General features: G+C 41.2%; 1 protein-coding gene across 3 annotated transcripts in view; it reads left to right on the top strand.

Annotated features, from left to right (window-relative positions):
- Positions 1-20288, top strand: part of COP1 (COP1 E3 ubiquitin ligase) — a 148203-nt gene that overhangs the window by 24290 nt on the left and 103625 nt on the right. For all 3 annotated transcript variants that reach the window (XM_074596678.1, XM_074596676.1, XM_074596677.1), the window contains exons 7-11: positions 1663-1722; positions 3618-3694; positions 8479-8536; positions 13100-13214; positions 16631-16766. In XM_074596678.1, coding sequence (XP_074452779.1) covers positions 1663-1722; positions 3618-3694; positions 8479-8536; positions 13100-13214; positions 16631-16766 — 446 coding nt within the window. The remainder of the gene's footprint in view (positions 1-1662; positions 1723-3617; positions 3695-8478; positions 8537-13099; positions 13215-16630; positions 16767-20288) is intronic.

Raw genomic sequence — 20288 nt, 5'->3', positions numbered from 1 at the left:
TGGGTGTGTTTTTCTTTAAGCAAAACCCTTTACCACTTAAAGGAGCAAGCCTAAGCGCTCGAGGGAATAAGTCTTTGGGAATAGCCTGCCAAATGTTCTTGGGAATATGTCGCACTGAGAGTAATATGTCTTGCAACACTAGTAACTTCGGATTTGGGCAATTTGATATTCCCTTGTAAATTCAAAATGACAAAAACTTGTCTGGCCTTTAGAGAATGTGTCGTGCCTAGTTAGCTTTCAGTGGACTTGCCAAGTTGGTAACAGCTTCTGGTCATGTGCCACAGTGGTAGCTGTCTGTAGATTTTTCTTATGAGTTGAGGAGAGTCAGGTGGACTTTCAGTTCTCAATGTATTCATTAGACTCGTGCGTCTTAGTGAACCAGACTTACCTTTGACTTGAGTTTTGTCTGTTGAGGTCCAGACTTGGAGCTCTCACCTGGAGAAGTGCATGTGTTTGTCTTGCAAGGCTGGGTGTAGTCTGTGTGGGTGTTTAGGTGGGACACCCTGGAGGAGGATGGGAGTTAGAGCTGGTAAGCAGATGATGCTCTTGCTTAAGCGTAAACAATCACCAAGTCTGTGGCTTCACAGCTGCTAGAGATGAGTGAAGCTAGGTTATTGACTGACTGAAAAGTAAGTTCAAAAACTTGAAAAATATTAACGTATGACGAAAGAAGGGAAAGGAGAGGTTGACTGGTGACAGGGGAGGTGCCCTTCTGACCTTTTCAGGGATAACCCTCAGATTGACTGGAGTTTATGGTGTAATCCAAGGTAAGTATCACACCTTTGCTTGCTGGGTGCCTTCAGCAAATGTGTCTGGTCATAAGAGGTGTTTGCCAATCTGAAAATTTGGTCAATAACTTTAAATTAGCTATTTGCAGGTTAACTGCTAGCAAGAGAAATACTCTTTAACACCTTTTAGCAAAGCGTTTCATATTTCGTTGAAGGGTGAAATGATCACTGTTTTATTGTGGTGGTTTATTTCTTATTATGTTCAGCATTTATAAACCAGTTATACCTTGTGTCGTGGTTTAGCCTCAGACGGCAACAAAGAACCACGTGCCGCTCGCTCGCGCCTTCCTAATATAGGAAGAATCGTAAGAAAAGGCAAGACTCTTGGGTTGAGACAAAGGCAGTTTAACAGGACAGCAAAGGGAACAGGCAAACAACAACAACAACACGGATAGGGGAATATACAAACGCGATTACGGAACCGCCGCTCCCCGCCGCTTGCCGGCCGGACCCGGGGACGCCCCAGCCCGCTTTTAAGCAGCAACTTCCTGCCCCCTCCCCCGGCAGCTCAGGGTGGGCGTGGCTCACATGGCATGGAATACCAGGAAAAATTAACCCTATCCCCACCGGAACCAGGACACCTTGTATGGAAGACGTTAGAGGAGCATAAAAGTATTAGTTTGAATAATGTGGGTCTCTGATATCAAAGTACTTCATGCTCATTTTTGTACTGTTTCACAAAAACAACTTTGTCTTGAATGTGGTTTGTGTGCACACTTATGTTAATCTATGCATATGAACTTCCTGCCTAGTGACTTTTGAATCATGTAGCATGCTAGTTAAGATACTTCAAGTTCCTTTCTGAAAAGATTGTGATTTATCTTGATGGTGCAGTGCAGATTGATTTAGACTTCTCCCATGCTCTTATCCACAGCAATTGGAGCAGATCCAGAAGGAGCTAAGTGTTCTGGAAGAAGATATTAAACGAGTAGAGGTGAGGTGCCCAGACATTGTTCTGACTCTGGCAATTTTTCGTTTTCATCAAGCTGTCTGCCTTGCTGTGGGGCTGCTGTGTTAAATTTATGGCATTTGAGTCAGTAATGGGAAAATGAACAGATGGTGGTCTTTCTTTAATTTGTTCATTTAGGTGATGCCTGCGAGCTGCAGGTTGGTAAGAGGGGACTTCATTGAAACCTAGGTCTTGTATAATCATATCTTCCACTTTTTTTTTTGTGTTGGTAGTGAGTATTTTAGAATAATTGCTAGAGATCCACAGCTGGTGTATTGATCATAACTTAGAACTTTGCGTTGCAGTGTTCTGGCTATTTTCACACGCTATTTAAATCTTAGCAGCTTGCCACTCTTCAGATGGAGAGGTATTGGGGGGGTGCACAAGAGAGCTGTGATACAGAGACTGGGTAGGAACAATACCAGCTCCTGCTGCATGTCACAACAGAAGCAATCTGCTGCCTCCTGATATAATTTTCTCAATTCCTTAATGATGGGGATCTCTTGAGATTTTTGTTAAGAATTATTCTCCAAGTATTTGTGAACCCATCAGCTCAGTCCTTTTGTCCTTATTGAGTCCTTAGGTTCCTTCTTGGTTCTTTTTCTCTGATCATTCTAGTGTTTTGATCTTGGAGCAGGAAAGTGGTGTTTCAGGAATGCATCAGACTGACACCTCTCAAATAGCATTAAAGGTATTGGGAATCAGTTTGCAGGTCTGCTTCTCTCTTCTTGCTCATCTCAAGCAGTCAGCATGAGCTCCCAACCACTACCCAAAAGCCTTTTGGATTTCTTCACTTCCAATTTATATGCATGCTAATGAATTATCCAAATATAAAGAGAACTGACAATTGCAGGAACTTCCCTTCAGCTGATACTATGCAAATTGTAACGTGGTCTGAAAATTGCTGTTATCTACCTATTTCCCTAAATGTTTCTCAGCTCTTGGGAAATAAATATACCTTAGCATGTTTCCTTGAGACTGGTAAAATAGGTCTTCAGATCTCGGAGAAGCTATATCCAAAGCTGCAGGATCCCTTGGAAAGTATCTAGCTACCTGCTTCTCTGCTCTTTAATCAGGCACTTCAGCGGACTGCAGGTGGGGTACATATCTGTTGTGTGATAGTGACCTTGGCTCTGATCTCTAAAGCCTGGGATCTCTCTTGTCACAGATATCCTACTTTCTACCTAACAACTAATGGGCATCTAGTGGGAATTTGAAAAGTGCCAGTAATGTTGTCCTGGAACACCTTGCCCCCTAACTAATGAGCTGCAGCATCCTGCATAGCTTCCATTTCTTGAACAGATAGAAGGTACAGTCTCACACTGGGTACACAGCAGTGATTTAGGCAGTGACAAAGGCAAGTTTATGTGCAAAGTTTGTCTTCTGTGCACTTGCCCCACAGAAGAATGATAGATCCTCTTTTAAGTCTGGAGCACAATACCACCTTTGCCCTGTCGTCTTGTGGCTATTCTTGCCATGACCAGCATTACTTTCAAGTGCAAAGGCTATTAGATAAAAGCTTGCACATATCTCAAAAATGCAGTTATAGCTTGCTGCTTTTGCCATGTTTAAGGGAGGTCCTGGGGTAGAGTCAGTTGGACGGTAACCAAATCCATTGATTTTTTTTTTTTTTTGAAGTATCAACTCCAGAACTGCCTCTTTTGGGGCGAAAAGTACTGTAGTTGTAGAATTTCTTATACCGGGTTAGAAAATCAAGAAAACAAATGTTTCTTCTTCTTCTAGGTGAGAGTTGAATAAATGTAGATTCAGTTGGTTATCTGCTTGGAAAACAAAACCACTACTGTGTGAACACCATATATTAGATGGTGCCTACTATTCATGTTCTGTCAGCTTTGCTGTAACTTGGCTTTCTGTTTCAGGAAATGAGTGGCTTGTATTCCCCAGTCAGCGAGGACAGTACGGTGCCGCAGTTTGAGGCTCCTTCACCTTCACACAGGTATGGAGCTTGCAACTCGGAACTTGGATTTCAAGCTGTCCATATTGCACTGTACTCACTAATCCTCTCCATGCTATGCCCAAAATACGAGCAAAACTAGTTTTTGAGTGACATACAATATTTTCCTGTTCTGTTTTTGATTGGTATAAACTTTATGTGAACAAAGCAGTGAAGAAAAAGCTATCTGAGTCTGCAGTTGGATGAAAAGTATACTCTAAATCAGATGCTGGGGAAAGCTGGTGGTTTTAAATGTAGTGTGGATTAGTTAACTTGAGGCATGAGTCTTTGCTATGGTCTGAAATATTACTGTTAAATACATGCTACCTGAACGTTATGCAGTTCTGCTTGGCATATGAGAGGTCTTAACACTGTATGATATTGGTGTCCTACTCAGTGTGAATGGCTGAAGGTATGGGCTCACAAGATCAAAAATTTTAATTATACAGCCTATTGATTCTGTTCATCTGACTGATTTGATTTAATGAAATGCCTTTCTAGCAACCTATTTTCAATGTGGCTTTTTTTTGTCTGGAATATTGTGAGTCTGCCTTCTGGATGATAAAACTGCAGATGCTTCTTGTGTTCAAGTTGCATGTGCCAAGGTTTGAAGTGCTCTACTTCTTTGTAGCCATGGCTTTTGGTTGTAAGAAGCTCTAGTTTTGCAGGGCCAAGTTTTGTTCTCTTCCACCTCTTAACAGGTGAGTTCTCTAAACTGTTGACTTCTGTTATAAAATTGTACCGGTACCCTTTCTGCAATTAGCAGCTCTAAACCTAACAGCCCAGAAATAAGTAGGAAAAAATGATCAGACTTCCTCCCCTACAGAGATTTAGATACAGTGCTCTGGTAGGGAGTCTGGCAATACTGGCTGGGATTTCTTACCAAGATGCTATTTCTAGACATTGAGACCAGATTCTCTCATATTTCTATGAAGCTCTGGCTGGCCCTGAAGGGAAAGGACAGCAGTATGGCCAAGATGGATGGGAACAGCATTTGTTATTCTGCTCTTTACTGCTTGTTTAGTTTTTTCGGGTGCAGGTGTGTTTTTTGATGTGGCTTATTGCTGTTTTGCCAAGAAGCAGTTTTGTGAAGCTGACAAGATTCTTGTCAGGTTCTACTAGTTTTCTGGTTATTGGTTACTAAATAGATTGCTTGTTGCTTCCTTTGTGGTACTGCTGCTTGGGGAAAACTTGAGCACTGGTTGGGCTCAAGCTCCTGAAGAACTCTTTATCTGTTGAAAGCTGGAATAACATTTTAAGACCAAGAGTTTTGATGAAAGAGTTTTGGGGGAAAAAAAAAATCTGCTGTGAGACCTTCACTGGCTTCAGTCTACTGAGAATTTCTTATTATTCCTTTATGCCTGTTCATTGCATGTCCTAGGATCAATCACTCTCACTCTTGCTTTTGAACATGTAAGATAGTGTCCAAAATATTTTAGTGACTTTGGATTGATGTGCTTTACCTGCAGGTGCAGAGACCATGGGCTCTCTTTGTTGCCTGGTTGTCTTATGCTTGTCTGGTTCCATCTCAGCTGTGTCTTGAACTTTGGGGTTTTTCCTCTGGTACAGCGTGCTAGGGGTGGGATATAATAAGATGTTTAGGGGTTTTCTAGGGTATCTGGGGTTGCCTTTTTCTCTCTGCTTGAGAAGGCCCCTTTTCTGTTTCTCAATGACATTCCTGCATTAAGAAGTAGTCCTGAGTGTTTGAAGAGGAAATGGTACCTAAAGGAAGTGTCTGAACAGGCCTAAGTTGTTGCCAGACTCTAACTTCTGTCCCAGCTCTATTCTGACAGTTTTGTGTAATTCAAGTAATTGAATTGGTTTGAATTACCAGAACTCAGATTCCAGAAAGGTCTACCACTTGAAATTTATTTTCTTTTCAACATTAAATGTAAGTTTTGGAGAGTATCTCAAAAGCTGTAACTTTGATTCCTCCTTGGAAAGAGTGCTGCAGAACAGCTGATAGGAGCTTTAGAGTATGATGATTTTTTTTCTAGCTGTGTTAACTGAAATATTTAATATCCAAATTACGTTTTAGAGATGCTGTGAATCACTAAGAATGAACTACAAATATAGTTTGGGATGGTTTCGCTTCCATGTTAAAATGTTATCGAACTTGCAGAGACGTTTTAACTTATCAGTGAATTAAAATGATATATTTAAATTGGAATATAACTTGTTAACATGCTGAACACCCTGATAATGAAATATAATTGTATAAAATTTTGCTTATGTGTCTTATAAATAGTACAAGGTTATCACAGGCCCTTGCTGAGATGAAGAAAAACTCTTTAGCCTTTAAAGTTCAAGAAAATATTCCTCTGGAATTCAGTTTTATCTGGTCTCTAGTGACTTGCCCTTATTCATCTACCTCCTCTAAATCAGAGGCTTGCTTCATTAATTCTCTGTTTCTTTTCATTGTTTGTAGCTTCTTTTTGCCACACTTTTAGCATCATCAAAATGTGAAATTACTGTGGCTCCCCATCTTCCTTCATAAGTTCTTTAGCAATAAAACAAGTGTGGCTATCATGTTCAATATGTTCTCGGCTTCAAGAAACAAGTGTTTTCTCTTATGCTTGTACAGGGTATGATGAAATATTAAATTGGGTAATGGCACAGCACTTGTTTACAGCCTTGCAGATTGCTGGGCTTGTATACTAATAGAGAACAAGAGGGGAAGAGTAAGGGAAAAGAACAAATAGTTCTGTTGGGTTTTTCTGAACACGCAGGCGTGCTATTTTTGCTACCAGTAAGCGGTGCAAACAGGAGATACGAATAAGCAACTTCTCTGTGACTGTGTATTCAGGCAGTAACAGCAATAACAAACTATCACTCTAAGAGAAGTTTATAGGGAAAGATTTTGATCTAAAAATTAGTTTCCTGGTAACTGTGATTCAGTTATCGAAATCCTGATCTTGTTTTCCTCCATTTGTTCTAATTACCCCTTCCCACTCCCATAAGGGTTTAACAAATGGGATTTAAAGTCTGCAAGTTGCTGTGTTTTTGTTGCTGTTCCAGGTTTTTAAATATGTTGTGTCAGTGTAGCTGAATCTTCTAATTGAACCTAATGTTACAGCTTTCTAAAAAAGAAATCAGAGGGAACTCCTGGAATTTTCTGATTATTTGCATCCGGTTTTTAAAAGGGAAAACATTCAAGCGTATGCCAGTTAACTCAGCTACAGGCACTGCACAGAAATGACTTTGAATTTGTATTCTGGTTAGGGAGATGACGTTTGCACTCCTGAAGGTTTTACATCACCAGACAACCTGCAGCAAAACGAGACCAGACGCTCAAAGTCTGTGTGTTTTGCTGTTAATTGCCACTATACCTGTCTCAGAATGGAGTACTTTTTCATTACTTTCCAGCCCAGCATCTTACTTATGCAGGATCTGCTGTGTGTGCTTCATTATTTCGTGTGGCCACGTTCTAATTTAAAGTTCATTGTCCCTGACCATGCCCAAAACAGCTCTGCTGTTTTCTCCCTTGCAGTAGCTTGCAGCAAATAATGATTTTTATCCCTCAGATTTTCTTGGTTTGCAGCTTTTGTCTTGCCTGTAACAGAAGCCAAATCAATCTCATCTTACAAGTTAACCGCTAATGAGACTTTAAAATCATCTCTCATCTTCTGTTTCTACTTCCCTCTGCCTCCAGGGGAGCTTTAAAACATTCAAAGAAATATTGAACCACTATACTACTATTTCATGCTTCTAGACTTACAGGTGCCCTGACGGGCATTTCAGCCAAACCACTAATTTTATGACCAAGAATGTCAGGTCTAAGCATCAGTTCTGGCAGCTGTTCCATAAACATCAATAGGTACAATCACCTTTTACAAAAGCAGGACCTATAGCAGTGTTCTGGCAGCTTTCTAAAGAAACCTTCAGCTTTCCCCAGCAATGCTTAAATCTAAGGCTACCTTGTAAGTAAGACCCAGATAGTTTTGTTTCTGTCCAAGCCAAATGATATAGCAGAAGCTAGTTATAAAGATTTTTTAGAAACAAATCATGGTGGTGTTTGTAATGTGTTCTTCGTAATAAATGATGTTTTTCTTTACTTTAATCTGGCTTTGGTGTGTTATTGTGAGAGCTAATATTTTGCTTATATGTGCAAGAATACTGAACCACCTGTCTTCTGCTTCTATCAGTAGATTGGTTTGCAGTTTTGAAAGTTAGATCTCTTGAGTTAGCATATGTATACTATGTTTTGAAAACAGTGATTTAAGGTATGTTGTGTGTCATAGATACTACATAGCTAAATATGGTGTGGCATTTTCTAATAATAGTAATCCTGGCTGTCACTATGTTTTTAGTTTATTTCTGTATTTCATTACTTGTGTCTGTTCTGTGTGTCTTCAGAGATGTCTGGAATACTAGTGTCTATCTTAAGCTGATTTCTCTGGCTTTTCTCTTCACAGTGCTGTTTCAATTGCCATGGCATTAAACTTTTTTTTTAAAGGAACTGAAAACCAATGGTAGCATGTTATTTTCAGAATGTCTTATTCTACATATTTCATACAAAAGATGTGCTTTTGTATTCTCATTGGAAATTATTAGATTGCACTACACATAATTGTGTGTGACAGCATTCTGCTCTTAGAGATCCCTCTATTTATAAAAAAAAATAAATTCCTCCCAAACCCCCAAACAAAAAATAACTTTGTGTTCTCTGTCTGTAAAATGAATTTCAAAGGCAAATATGCTACAGGATGTAAAGGTGGGAATAACAAATAGGTTAAAAATGATAAAGAATGGTTGATTTAAGCAGACTATTTCTTTTGGTTTTGCAGTAGTATTATTGATTCCACGGAGTATAGCCAGCCTCCAGGATTCAGCGGCAGTTCTCAGGTAAGGTAATACATGTGTCTGTGCACGGGGCGGGGGGAACGGGAAAGTTAATGTGGAGGTTGGGCAGAGATTAGGCACAACTCCATCTGACTCCAGTCAAATAGAGTCTTGCAAATGCTTATAACTGGTTATATGGACAAACTGGAGCCAAGACTACAGCTGTAGGAATGACTATGCATGATTGTGAGTGTCTACACTGATGCCATCAAAGAAATCTGGTGTAATATATTTAGACACTGACTTTATTCTCAAAGCTGACTCTTCCATGGCAGAGGGGATATTTTTTGCTCTTCATCTCATCTCCCAAGTGGGCAGCATTTGGGAAGGAAGGTAAATCCCTGACCCTTTGCATGGATTTAAATAACTTTGGATCAAGCTTGACTTTCAAAACAAGAAACATTCATTCTCCAAACATACAGCTGTCTTGTAGCTTGTCCTTGTTAAGGCCTTACAAACTGTATTATAAATGCACATAGAGGGTAAAAAGTTGCATATACAGTGAAGGTGTTTGGCAAGCAGCCTCCAAATGGTCTGATCTACAGGGCCTCCTGAATGCCAAGCAGCACAGTTCTGATCTTGCAGCTCAGAGTGATTCAGCTGGGCTGGGAGGATGGCACTAGTATCTAGCTGACAGCTTCAAAAAGGTTAAACGGTTTTGATTTAGACAGACAGACTGTTGATTACGTCAGCTTGTGCCTTTGGTGCTCTCTGGTGGTGGTGGTACACAGCTATATCAAGCTGGTAAATAAAGTAGAAGTGCTATTGGATCTTGTTTGATGGAGTAACTGATATAAAGAAAAAACAACTGCATTTTGGACTGATATGCATGTATCTGTGCATGCAGGTTTTTGGGGTTTGTGGCTAAGTAATTGGTAATTAGAAATTTCCTGCTATTAATCTTTAGAAAAAAGCTTGTAATTCTTGCTACTGTGGTCTGGGAGACTTTTGCTTGAACTAAGAATTGTAGCTCTACCTCACTTCAGAGGGCAGGTGAAATGTGGTTGGAGATCTTACGTTCAGGACTCTGATATGGTATAGTGTGTGTGTTCTCTACTGACACTACTTTTTTGTTCTATTTCAAAGACAAAATTAATAGCATAGTTGTACTTCTGGTAAGTGCAGAAAACAAACAACGTAGACTTCTTTGTCATTCTGTATGACAGCCTTATTTGTGTGAGAATAATCTTTTTTGTCCTAAAATGCAACTTTTTTTATGCTCAAGAGTGCAACATCTCTACTCTCTAGTGTAAATTTGAATTAGACTTTAATATATGTTTGGATGGGGAGTTGAAAGAGAACTCTTGAAGTTAAATTCTTCATTCAAAATCAGCAAGACTTTACCATAAAAATACTTTGAAGAATATAAGTTGTACTTTTTTCTGATTGTTGTTCATGGCAAAAATTGTAGATTGGGCAGTGATGGCTGAAAGAAGCTACGCTAGGTTGGAAAACATAGCTTTCTTTCTCAATATAATTACTTTGTGCATTGCTCATGAACATGTTCTTAGGGAAGAATTTATATACGGCAAAGCTACAGGACAGTTTTCTTCTAGAAGCTGAGCTTCAGAAGTAAATTGTGGACAGGTCACAAAAGCCCTGGGGAATTCCGCAGGTGGTATTTAGTGGCAGTACTTTTCTGATAGAAATAAGGAGCTTGTGTGTAGCTGCGAAGCTTTTACACAGTTGTTAGAGGACTCTTCAGAGCACCTAATGAAGTTCAGACACTAAAATCACTCTTGATAACAGAGCAGTCCTAACTAAAGTTCTCAACTAGGACAACCATAGTAGTTTTAGCAGTTGAATAAAAATTGCTTGGCTATGTTTTCTCTTCTTTCACTCCTGTTTCCCAGCATTGCTTAACCAGGGAGCAGACTTCATAGAAAGTGGGTCTGTGACGAGTGGTGTTCCCCAGGGGTTGGTACTGGGTCCAGCCCTCTTCCATATATTCATCAATGACCTGGATGAGGGGATAGAGTGCACCCTCAGCAAGTTTGCCGATGACACAAAGCTGTGGGGTGTGGCTGACACACTGGAAGGCTGTGCCACCATACAGAGAGACCTGGACAGGCTGGAGAGCTGAGCAGAGAGGAACCTTATGAAATTCAACAAGGGCAAGGGTAGGGTGCTGCACCTGGGGAGGAATAACCCCCTGCACCAGGACAGGTTGGGGGCTGTCCTGCTGGAGAGCAGCTCTGTGGAAAGAGACCTGGGAGTCCTGGGGGACAACAGGATGACCATGAGCCAGCAATGTGCCCTCATGGCCAAGAAGGCCAAGGTCACCCTGGGGTGCATCAAGAAGAGGGTGGCCAGCAGGTGGAGGGAGGTCATCCTCCCCCTCTGCTCTGCCCTGGTGAGGCCGCACCTGGAGTACTGTGTCCAGTTTTGGGCTCCCTGGTTCGAGAAGGACAGGGAACTGCTGGAGAGGGGACAGCAAAGGGCTACCAAGATGCTGAGGGGACTGGAACATCTCTCTCATGAAGAAAGGCTGAGGGATTTGGGTCTCTTCAGTCTGGAAAAAAGAGGGCTGAGGGGGGATCTTATCGATGCTTATAAATACTTAAAGAGTGGGTGTCAGGAGGATGGGGCCAGGCTCTTTTCAGTGGTGCCTGGGGACAGGACAAGAGGTAATGGGCACAAACTGGAGCATGGGAAGTTCCACCTAAACATGAGGAGGAACTTCTTTCCTTTGAGGGTGGCAGAGCCCTGGAACAGGCTGCCCAGAGAGGTGGTGGAGTCTCCGTCTCTGGAGACATTCCAAACCCACCTGGACGCGTTCCTGTGCCACCTGCTCTGGGTGACCCTGCTCTGGCAGGGGGTTGGACTGGATGATCTCCAGAGGTCCCTTCCAACCCTTTGATTCTATGAAACTCAATAAATGTTTTGGTAAAACATGAGCAGTTTAAAATGCTTAACTGGGGAGGATCCGATGAAGATGGGTTAATGCCGATTGATTCCCAGCATAGCTGGGTTGCCATGTGCCAGCCTGAGACCTGCTCTGGGGGGATTTTCCTCTGGAGACCCAGCAGGTGTATCGCACAGCAGGCAAATACTTACCGTGATTGATACCACCTTGGTGCGTACTGGACTCATCTGGCAGATCAGACTTGGTCTTCCATTATATTCCTCATCATGTCACAGGTTATATTGAGTATCACATCGTAACTTGAGACTGTAGTGATTGTTCTTCAATGCTTGAAGTCATCTTGAGCCCCAATCACTCCTGATGTGCCGAGAGAGGCTGGAGTCCTTGCAGGCTGGTGTACAAATAGAATAGGAAGGTGCTATAAAAGTGTTGCATTAAGTATTTCTTAAAACTGTGAAGTTCTAGAAAATTGTGGTTAAAAGGTGTCAAGGTCGGAGTACTTTCCAGTGTCCTAGTTGTGTGTAATACTGGAGTTGCTTTCAAGATGAAACAAGCTGCATAGACCATAGGTGCTGTCAATATGCAAGTGTGAGTCATAATGTTGATGTATAGCCGGGGGCCTTGTGTGGGAAGCAGCATCTGGAGGTTTCATTGCGTGGGGCTTGCCTTTTCCCTAAAAATGTTACATTATTGTTCATCTAGGTACAAACGGAATTTGAGTGGGCTCTGAACTTAGTTTGTTCTTGTTCGCTGGCTCGATGGTTGTAATGAAGGCAGCCCGTTCTCCTCTGCGGACTGAGGGGGAGTTATGCATGGAGTGGATTTTGTTAGTGCCATTGAATGGCATTATGGACCTTGTATGTGGTCAGGGGTGTTGCTCGTTAGTGAGCTTGATGATTCTCTAACCTTCTAAAATTTCTCCATTAGCTTTGAGCATGTGATACTTCTTAAATACAAACTAAAGCAAGGTGCTCTTTGTGCTTCTTGTATAGTAGAGGAATGGTATCCTTTTCCTTACTAATGATTTAAACGATAAGTACTATATTTTCTGCATTCCTTCAGGAAGACAGCTTACCTATGTAGTTTCAGTCCTTTGCTTCTACCTCTCACTATTGTTGCTTGGGTAGGTTGGGAAATTTCTTTAATGATGAGTTGCATGGACTTCTTTTCAATTAACCTTTGAACTTCATGATGTCTTCTACTTCTATCCTTATTTGCTTAGCTTCACAGAGTTACTGATTTGCTTCAAAAGAAATAATCCAGTAACTAACTCTTTAAAATAAACACCTCGTTCTCTTTTTTAGTGAGTTTTCTGCCAGGGATCTAGGAAGTATTTGTTGTACAGTCTGATTTGTGAAGCTGGAAGCCCAGTATCTTTGGCCTCTGCTGTCTGTCTGTGAAAATGCAAGACGTGACTCCCCAAGGGTTGCTTCTGTCTGTCCTGCATGTGAGGCTGGAATCAGTAGATTTGCAAAAGTTCAGGAAACTAAAAACAGCTTTTCCTGTTTGTCAAGTTAAAGGGTGCAACCTAGGACCCTAAGAATAACTGTTGACAGTGGCAAAAATCTTAATTTATTGTCGTCTTACACTTCTAACCCTTCACATATAATGTGTACATTGTGTATAACTTGGTAAACTCTATTGAAATGAAACCCAGGCCTGGCTTTACCTTTCTGAAGTGTTCCCTCTTCTCCATTCAGACCAAAAAGCAGCCGTGGTATAACAGCACGCTAGCCTCACGACGCAAGCGGCTCACAGCTCATTTTGAGGACCTAGAGCAGTGCTATTTTTCCACCAGGATGACACGTGTCTCGGGTGAGTTCCTCTTGAGGGGCGTTCAGCTCCTGACATCAGTTACCTCTTACAGTGTCTAGCCCTCAGAAAAGACTCGCTTTGGAGAGAGTAGCTTCCACATCTTCCCTGCATGGAACATTGCTACACATCTTTGTGTATTACTCAGATCCTCCTGATTTGCTTGTCTTGACTAGTCTTTGAGGCTGCTAAATTTAGATACTGTCACTTTGGAGGGACGCATGTATTGCTTTGTAATCCTGTACTGCGAAGGGCATAACCTACAATAAACAATTTCACTGATGCTGGTTCTGTAGATGCAGATGTTTGAAAGCAGTGGTTGGGTTGTTCTACTAGATGTGGTATGAACACAGTAGTTAAACATTGCTATTGAAATGCTACAGAGGTATAAACATAAACTGATAAATGCTCCTGTAGTTAGCATGCAATAACACGCTTGGAGGTTATCCGTTACGTTGACTAGATTGAGTCTTGGTTAACAAATGGCTTGCAGGATAGAAGCTGAGTGTCCAGCAGTGCTGTTGTCCCATGGGGCACACCTTAGATTTAAGGCTTGTTTTGTAGAATTAGAAGCTGTTTTCACAATTCCTAGATTGCCTCATTCATAACTGAGTAACAGTGTGACAGCAGCTAGAGTAACTATTACCTAGTGGGTGGATGGTTCTTAATGATGTAAGATTCTTTTAAGAAATGAACGGGTCAGATGAATATGTCTTGAGTATGAGGAGGGTTGCTCTGTGTCCCCTCTAGGAAAGAAACTAGCTTTGCAGGGGCGGGGGGAAGAAGTTTTGCCTGCCACAGCCCACTGCCTGAAAGGTTTGCAACACCAGGCTGTGAGCTGCAGCAGAATATCTTTATTTGTAGCCTTGGAAGGCAACGACCAACCTCCCAGGACACAGAGATGAACAAGAGAGCTGTGATAGAAACCCCCACTTTTTTTTCCTCCGTGGCTTAATAGTTTAAGTTTTATCCACTTTAAAATAAATAAAAATGAGTCTTGAATAATAAATTGGCTTTAAGTTTAAAGGCTGCAATGTGTTTTAGGGTAGCTTACTCTTAGGTAACTCTACATCTTCTACCTGGTTCAGAGCAGTGACTGACTCAGGTCTCATGTGCAGCAAAATAATTTTAACAAGGGGTGCAGCACATTGAGAGGGTGCTTTAGTAGCTGGAAGGTCCAAGAGGCTGGTTGTATGTGACGAGCCAGTTTTCTGTGAAGTGCTAGCAAGCGCTTTGCAGACTACAGTACTTCACAGATCACACTGAGATGTTTTCATGCAGTGCTAACTTGATAATGCATAACTGTGCTTATATTATAATAATACTCACTAACCAAGGATAACAAATGGGGCTCTTCCCAGCATTCCTTTCTAGAAGACATCTTTCTTCATAATTGGAACTATAAATATGAATGCAGTGAAATTATTTTTTGTATTCATATGTGTCAGCTGCACCAAAAGTGGAGGATTTGCAAGTGCAGGTTTTTTTCATAAATAAGGGATAACCTGTGATACCTCATTAATTTTTCTTCTCTTAAGCCTTTCCTGCTTTTTGACACATTTAAAATAGGATTTAATGTGGATTTAAAGCTTTTTGCAAGAAGTGCCTATGACTGTTCTAGTAGGGAGTAGAGACATAATATAATTGTAATTATGAAATGGCCTTGCACTTTGACAGGGAAAATGTCTTGAAATAGCATTTGGTTTTCCAGGTACAGAAAAAAATTGTAGGAGGGCTGTGTGTTTGATCCCTAAATGAGGGAAACGGAAGAGTAGCAGCTATTTGTTCCTATCAAAGTGTCAAAGGAGGAAAAGGTCTTTGAAAAACACTGGCTGATGTTTGCATGCTGCTTCTTGAACTGTTTCCTGTAGTGGTCAGGTGCTGATGATTTTAATTTGGAGCAGTACTTTGTTCATTTTGCCCCTTTTTGATCTGTCTGACATGGGTAATGTATATTCTAGTACTCTTAAACATAACATGCTAATTACCGGCTTTCATTGTTCCTTTATATGATCAAACATTAAATAGTGTATAAGGGACAATTCAAAATGCCTTACAAGTGTAGAGTAAGATAATAACATCTGATGGCAAGGAATTACCAGAGTGCAGAAAGTGATTATTCTCTCTGTTTTCCCACAAGAAATCACAGATGTGTCTTGCTTTTATAGATCAGCCTTCATTTTTTTCATCCTGGTGTTTCCAAGGCTTTCTAATAAGTGGAGTTTTGTCACTTCCTTATGCTGCTGATAAGGAAATAAATAAGGATAACTTAACCAGTGGGTGGAACTTGATCTCAGCTGCATGAGCGTGTTGAGTGTATGGCTTCTCCGCTGCTGCAGTGGATGCTGTGGTTTAACAGGTGGCAACGTGTGCATTAACCTGATGTGCAAACTGTCCTACCTGTAAACCACGGCGCTGGGTGTTAGTGCTGTGAGAGCAGCTGTAGCTGTAGGTCCCTTACATTGCTCCGGTGCAAAAAGACAAAATGAATGTGGGAGGGTTAGAGGAGGAAAGGGAGAATTGTGGCAAATTCTGGGAGTTTTTACAAAGCCTGAAGACTCTACATAATGTTTGACTGCAGATGTGTGATAGCGCCCATGTCGCATCACCAGAAGCTAGGAATTTTTCTTTATTTAGGAAATACTAAATTTTAAAATGGTTTACATAATGTTGTGTTCATCCTGAGAAAAACTGGAACTTCTGAGGAGTCGGGGAATGACTTTCAGCTGTCTACATTGAAATTTAGTTTTAACTTTTGCAGTAAAACTGTTCCATTTTGCACAGAATATTTATCATCGTTATTCAAGCTGGCTCAATTTCACCTTGTCTAGTGAAGGTCATAATTTTCGCAAAACTTAAGAGTACAGGGAGTCTTCTGGTTTCATGCTTGTCTTCCTTCTCCAGCCCTGAAACAACTCTTCCTTAGCTCTGTTGGTTTTGAAGTAACAAGACAAATATTTTTTTACTAAACTGACACCAAAGATATGCTGTAATTGACACCAAATGTAGGCATGTTGTAACTGAAGCACGGGGAAAGGAATATACTTTCACCTCCATAGAAAACCAGACATGTTCTTCACAATGCACTTTGATACGCTTTAAGGTTTTTTGTTAATAATCTATGTGGTCCATGGGCTCTGAATTTGAATAAAATAAATGAGCTTATCTACCAGGAAGGCTATACTTCTCATCTCTAGGCACGGTAGGTTCACCCAGCGTTGCAGTGGAAAGACTTAATTTGTGCTCTGAAAAATCACACTGCCTTTGTGGAATGCTAGAGGTGAGAGAGAACCTCCCTAGACAACAAGCAGAGGTAGTGTCATGTGAAGACATACATCTTGATTTTTTTTTTTTGTTTGATGTTGAGTTTATCTTCTCACTCTGTTTCTGTTCTCCCTAACGCTGCTGCCTCTCCCTAGATGACAGCAGAACCACAAGCCAGCTGGATGAGTTTCAGGAGTGTCTATCCAAGTTCACGCGCTACAATTCTGTCCGACCCCTGGCAACACTGTCTTACGCTAGTGACCTCTACAATGGCTCCAGCATAGTATCCAGGTAAGACATACTGTGTCTCTGACAGTGCATCTTATGCTGATGCAAGCTGCTGAGGCTGAGTTAATAACCCATATTAAACAAGTTATGGTTTGTACATACATAATGCTTTGTAGTCACTTCCCAAAAATAGTTTTTCGAATGTGTGATTATCATTGATCTGCGATGTCACTCAGGTACCACAGTGGTGCCTCTTATTTCTGTTGGTGTTGGTCAAGACCGAATGCAGAACCTTTGAGGTGCCAGTGAGTATCTGGAGCTGTCGTGATAAAGCATGAAGCCTGATGTCCTCTTCGTGTTAGTATAGTTGTGTTGTAAGCGATGCAGTTCTAACATTTTAAGAAATATCCATCTTGCTTGGTGTTGGTAGCTTTAAGAATCTGTGGTGGTTTCAAATATTGTTTGTGGATCCAGTTGTAATGGCAAATATGAAATAACTGAGTTTGTGATTGCTTGAGCTCTTAAGCATTGCAAGCTCTGTTTACTGTGCTAAACAGTAGTGAGGAGGTGGTTGCGGTAAAGCCAACTCAACAGCTCTGTTCTTGCCAACACCAAGTCTCTATCCCCTGCTGTGTGGGGTGGTCATGTCCTGGGCACCACTGATGAAGCTCGTCTGAGCCTCCCATGGACCAGTTTGGACACTTAAGCTGGGAAAATGCTATTGACTGTCTTTCAACAGAATTAGTTTCTTCCCATTTAGGTCCATGAACCAGCTCCCTTAAGGGCTAAAGAGGGCACACAGGATAGGGAGAGGCTGGGACCTGCCAACAACCTTAAACTAGTTTCAGCAGCTGTGGATGCATACCCTGGGGGATTTAATTAGTCTGTGGTAGCTTGTTTTGAGTTGTTGATGGTGGAAAAAATGATGCAACATATTAACTAGGAAATCTTTTCTATGTGGCATATATGCAGGGCTCATTAGCTTCTTACAGGCATGTTTCACAAATTTAAATGTGTTTGTTCACAGCAACCTTTTGAGGGAGAAGAGTATTATCATCTCTGTTTTATACATGGTGAGCAGGAGATCGAAAGAGGCCATGCCTGAGGTCTTGAAAGAAACATGACAATGACATGAAGAATTGAACTGTTTATTTGACTTTTGGGTTTTGGGTTTTCTGAGCCTCAGGCTAATGCCTTACGAAGGGGCTGTTTGGACAGAGACTGAACATCTTGAATGTTTGTTGAAAGACCCCAAGAAATCTGCACTATGCAAAGAAATGAAAGCATGTGAAGCATAGAATACTTTTTTAAAGCAGCATTGATTCCTTAACTACTGCAATATGTAGCAGGAATGTATAATGTCCGACATAGTCACAGAGGTCAGAACAGAATAATCACTGATCTGATGTATATTTAACCTGCACCAATTGGGTTCACACTAGCTGCAATGAAATGCAGATGGGAATCTCACTGCAATGTAGACAAACTTCCTCAGCTACCAAGTTCAGCATGGATTGGATGTTGTTCCTCTGCCCTTTCTTCTCCTTGACATTCTGCAAAACCAGCATTTTTGTGGTATGTGGTTAGAAAATGCTGGAATGGCAGTAAATTTCACTCCTATGTTGAAGGCATTATAGTTCTTGGGTGAAATGTATGTTTGAAAAGTATGCATCTTGTGAGGCCTCCCTCCAAGCCAGTGCTAGAATTGGTAGCTAGATGCATTTAACTGAAAAATAACTTGGCTTACAATTCAATATTCTCCCCTTCTCATGCTTTTTATTTATAAAAGCATTTAAGACATTTTTAGTGGTTTTAGGATGTGGGCTGAGTAATACCGTTCACATTTGAGCGTGTCCTGAAGTGCTTTGATAACGCAGGACTGTTGAGTGGGCTGCCACTGTACCTCTTGTTAGCTTCTGGCTATCCAAACAGTTCCTTTAAAGTTTGAATTTGTTAATCAAGAGTTTACATGTAATGTGTGTTGGCCAACACACTTCTGTGGTCACCATTGTTCTTCATCCAAATTAATAGGCTCAAGTTCAGAGAGAGTCTGTGAAGCTAAATGAGGTGTGTGTCTTGGTGATGGCAGCTTAAGATAATAGAGCAGCTTTAAGTACCTGAAGATGGTCCAAATTAGTTATTGGAGTGCTTTAAAAGGCTTTTTTAACTGAGTGAAATGCTGTGAAAAGTTTTATCTGCCTGACTGCACAGCGTTCTGAAGGTGTTCCTGGGCATGTTGTAGGAAACACCGATGAAATAATGACAAAAAGCAAGTCTTGCTGCTTAGCTGATGCTCTTGAGACAAATGCATTTAAATACAAAGCAAATATAAGGTTAATAAGTAAGGAATCCTCCAATTTTTGAAAAAGTATTTTAAAGAGATATTGTGATTAAGAATAAAAGTAGGAATGACCAGAAGTTAAACTTCCTTCTACTCAACTTAATTTGTTTTCTAAAAAAAATAAACTGCTGTTACAAACAGACAGGATATCAGTGGGTTTGGCTTGCATTGCTTTAACCCTACCTGAAGTTCATGCACTGCATTCCAAAAGCTCTGCTGGCTTAAATAAGGAGGTTTTTAAGATGTATTAGCTTTATGTTTGCAAACGAAGAAGATGGGAATACGTTCTCTATCTGCAAAACCTTCATGTTTGTTTCGAAGGGAAATAAAAGAGGGTTTATGGTAACAGGATAAAAAGTATAATTAAAGGCTCTATGTAAATATCCCGAAAACCTGAAACTGAGCAGCAACAGTACACTTCGGAGTGCCTTGCCACAAGTAGGTTTATGAGTGTCTGGACTTCTCGAGGATTAATAAAAGGCCATTAACAACACTACGTAGGTTGTATTACTATAAAAATTCTGGTGCCATAGTAGGAGAGCTACAGTTGCCTTTTGGGATGAAGGGACGAGCCAATGGAAGTGGAAAGCAGAGGATTGCAGGTTTCCCCAGCCTGGCAGGGAGGTTACCCGAGGGACCTGCGCTGAGCCTTGCTGGGCTGGTGGCTCTGCGGTGGCTGCTCAGCATCCGCATGGTGGCAGCCATCGGTCGCAGTGCCAGCAGCGTGGGGCTGCAGGCGGGAGGTGGGCAGGGGACGAGGGACTGATACAAGGCTGGTAGCAAAGCTGAGCATCTTCCATCACAGGCTCATGGCCTGATTTGGAAAGGTGTTCACAGCAAGATCATAAGCCCAGTGAGGGAGAGCTTCCTTACCTTGCTTAGAAACATGATCACAAGCAAAACTTACAACCCTCAGTCCGTCCTTCCCCCCCCCCCCCCACTTATTTGCTTCTAGAAAAAACGATTAACAGATAGGAATGTTCAGGGAAAACATGTTCAAGGCTTTGCTATTGCTGGTTGCTTTAACATTTGGGGCGCTTCCAGCATGCTTGCAGTGTGAATGTACACGTACCTCAATACGCTAAATGTTTTCTTTATACGCTCAGTTCTCCTAAGTACAAAGTATTTACATGGTTTTCATAAGTATATTAAGTTTTGTTAGAATTGGGCCAAGGAATAAATTTTCCATTTATTATGCCCCCCAGACAGAGCAGTCATCAGACCTTAACTTTTCTTCTCCCCGC

The sequence above is a fragment of the Larus michahellis genome, chromosome 8 (genome assembly GCF_964199755.1).
Source record: "Larus michahellis chromosome 8, bLarMic1.1, whole genome shotgun sequence".
Lineage (NCBI taxonomy): Eukaryota > Metazoa > Chordata > Aves > Charadriiformes > Laridae > Larus > Larus michahellis.
Note: the sequence above shows the minus strand (reverse complement) of the source record. Positions and strands in the feature narration are given on the sequence as shown.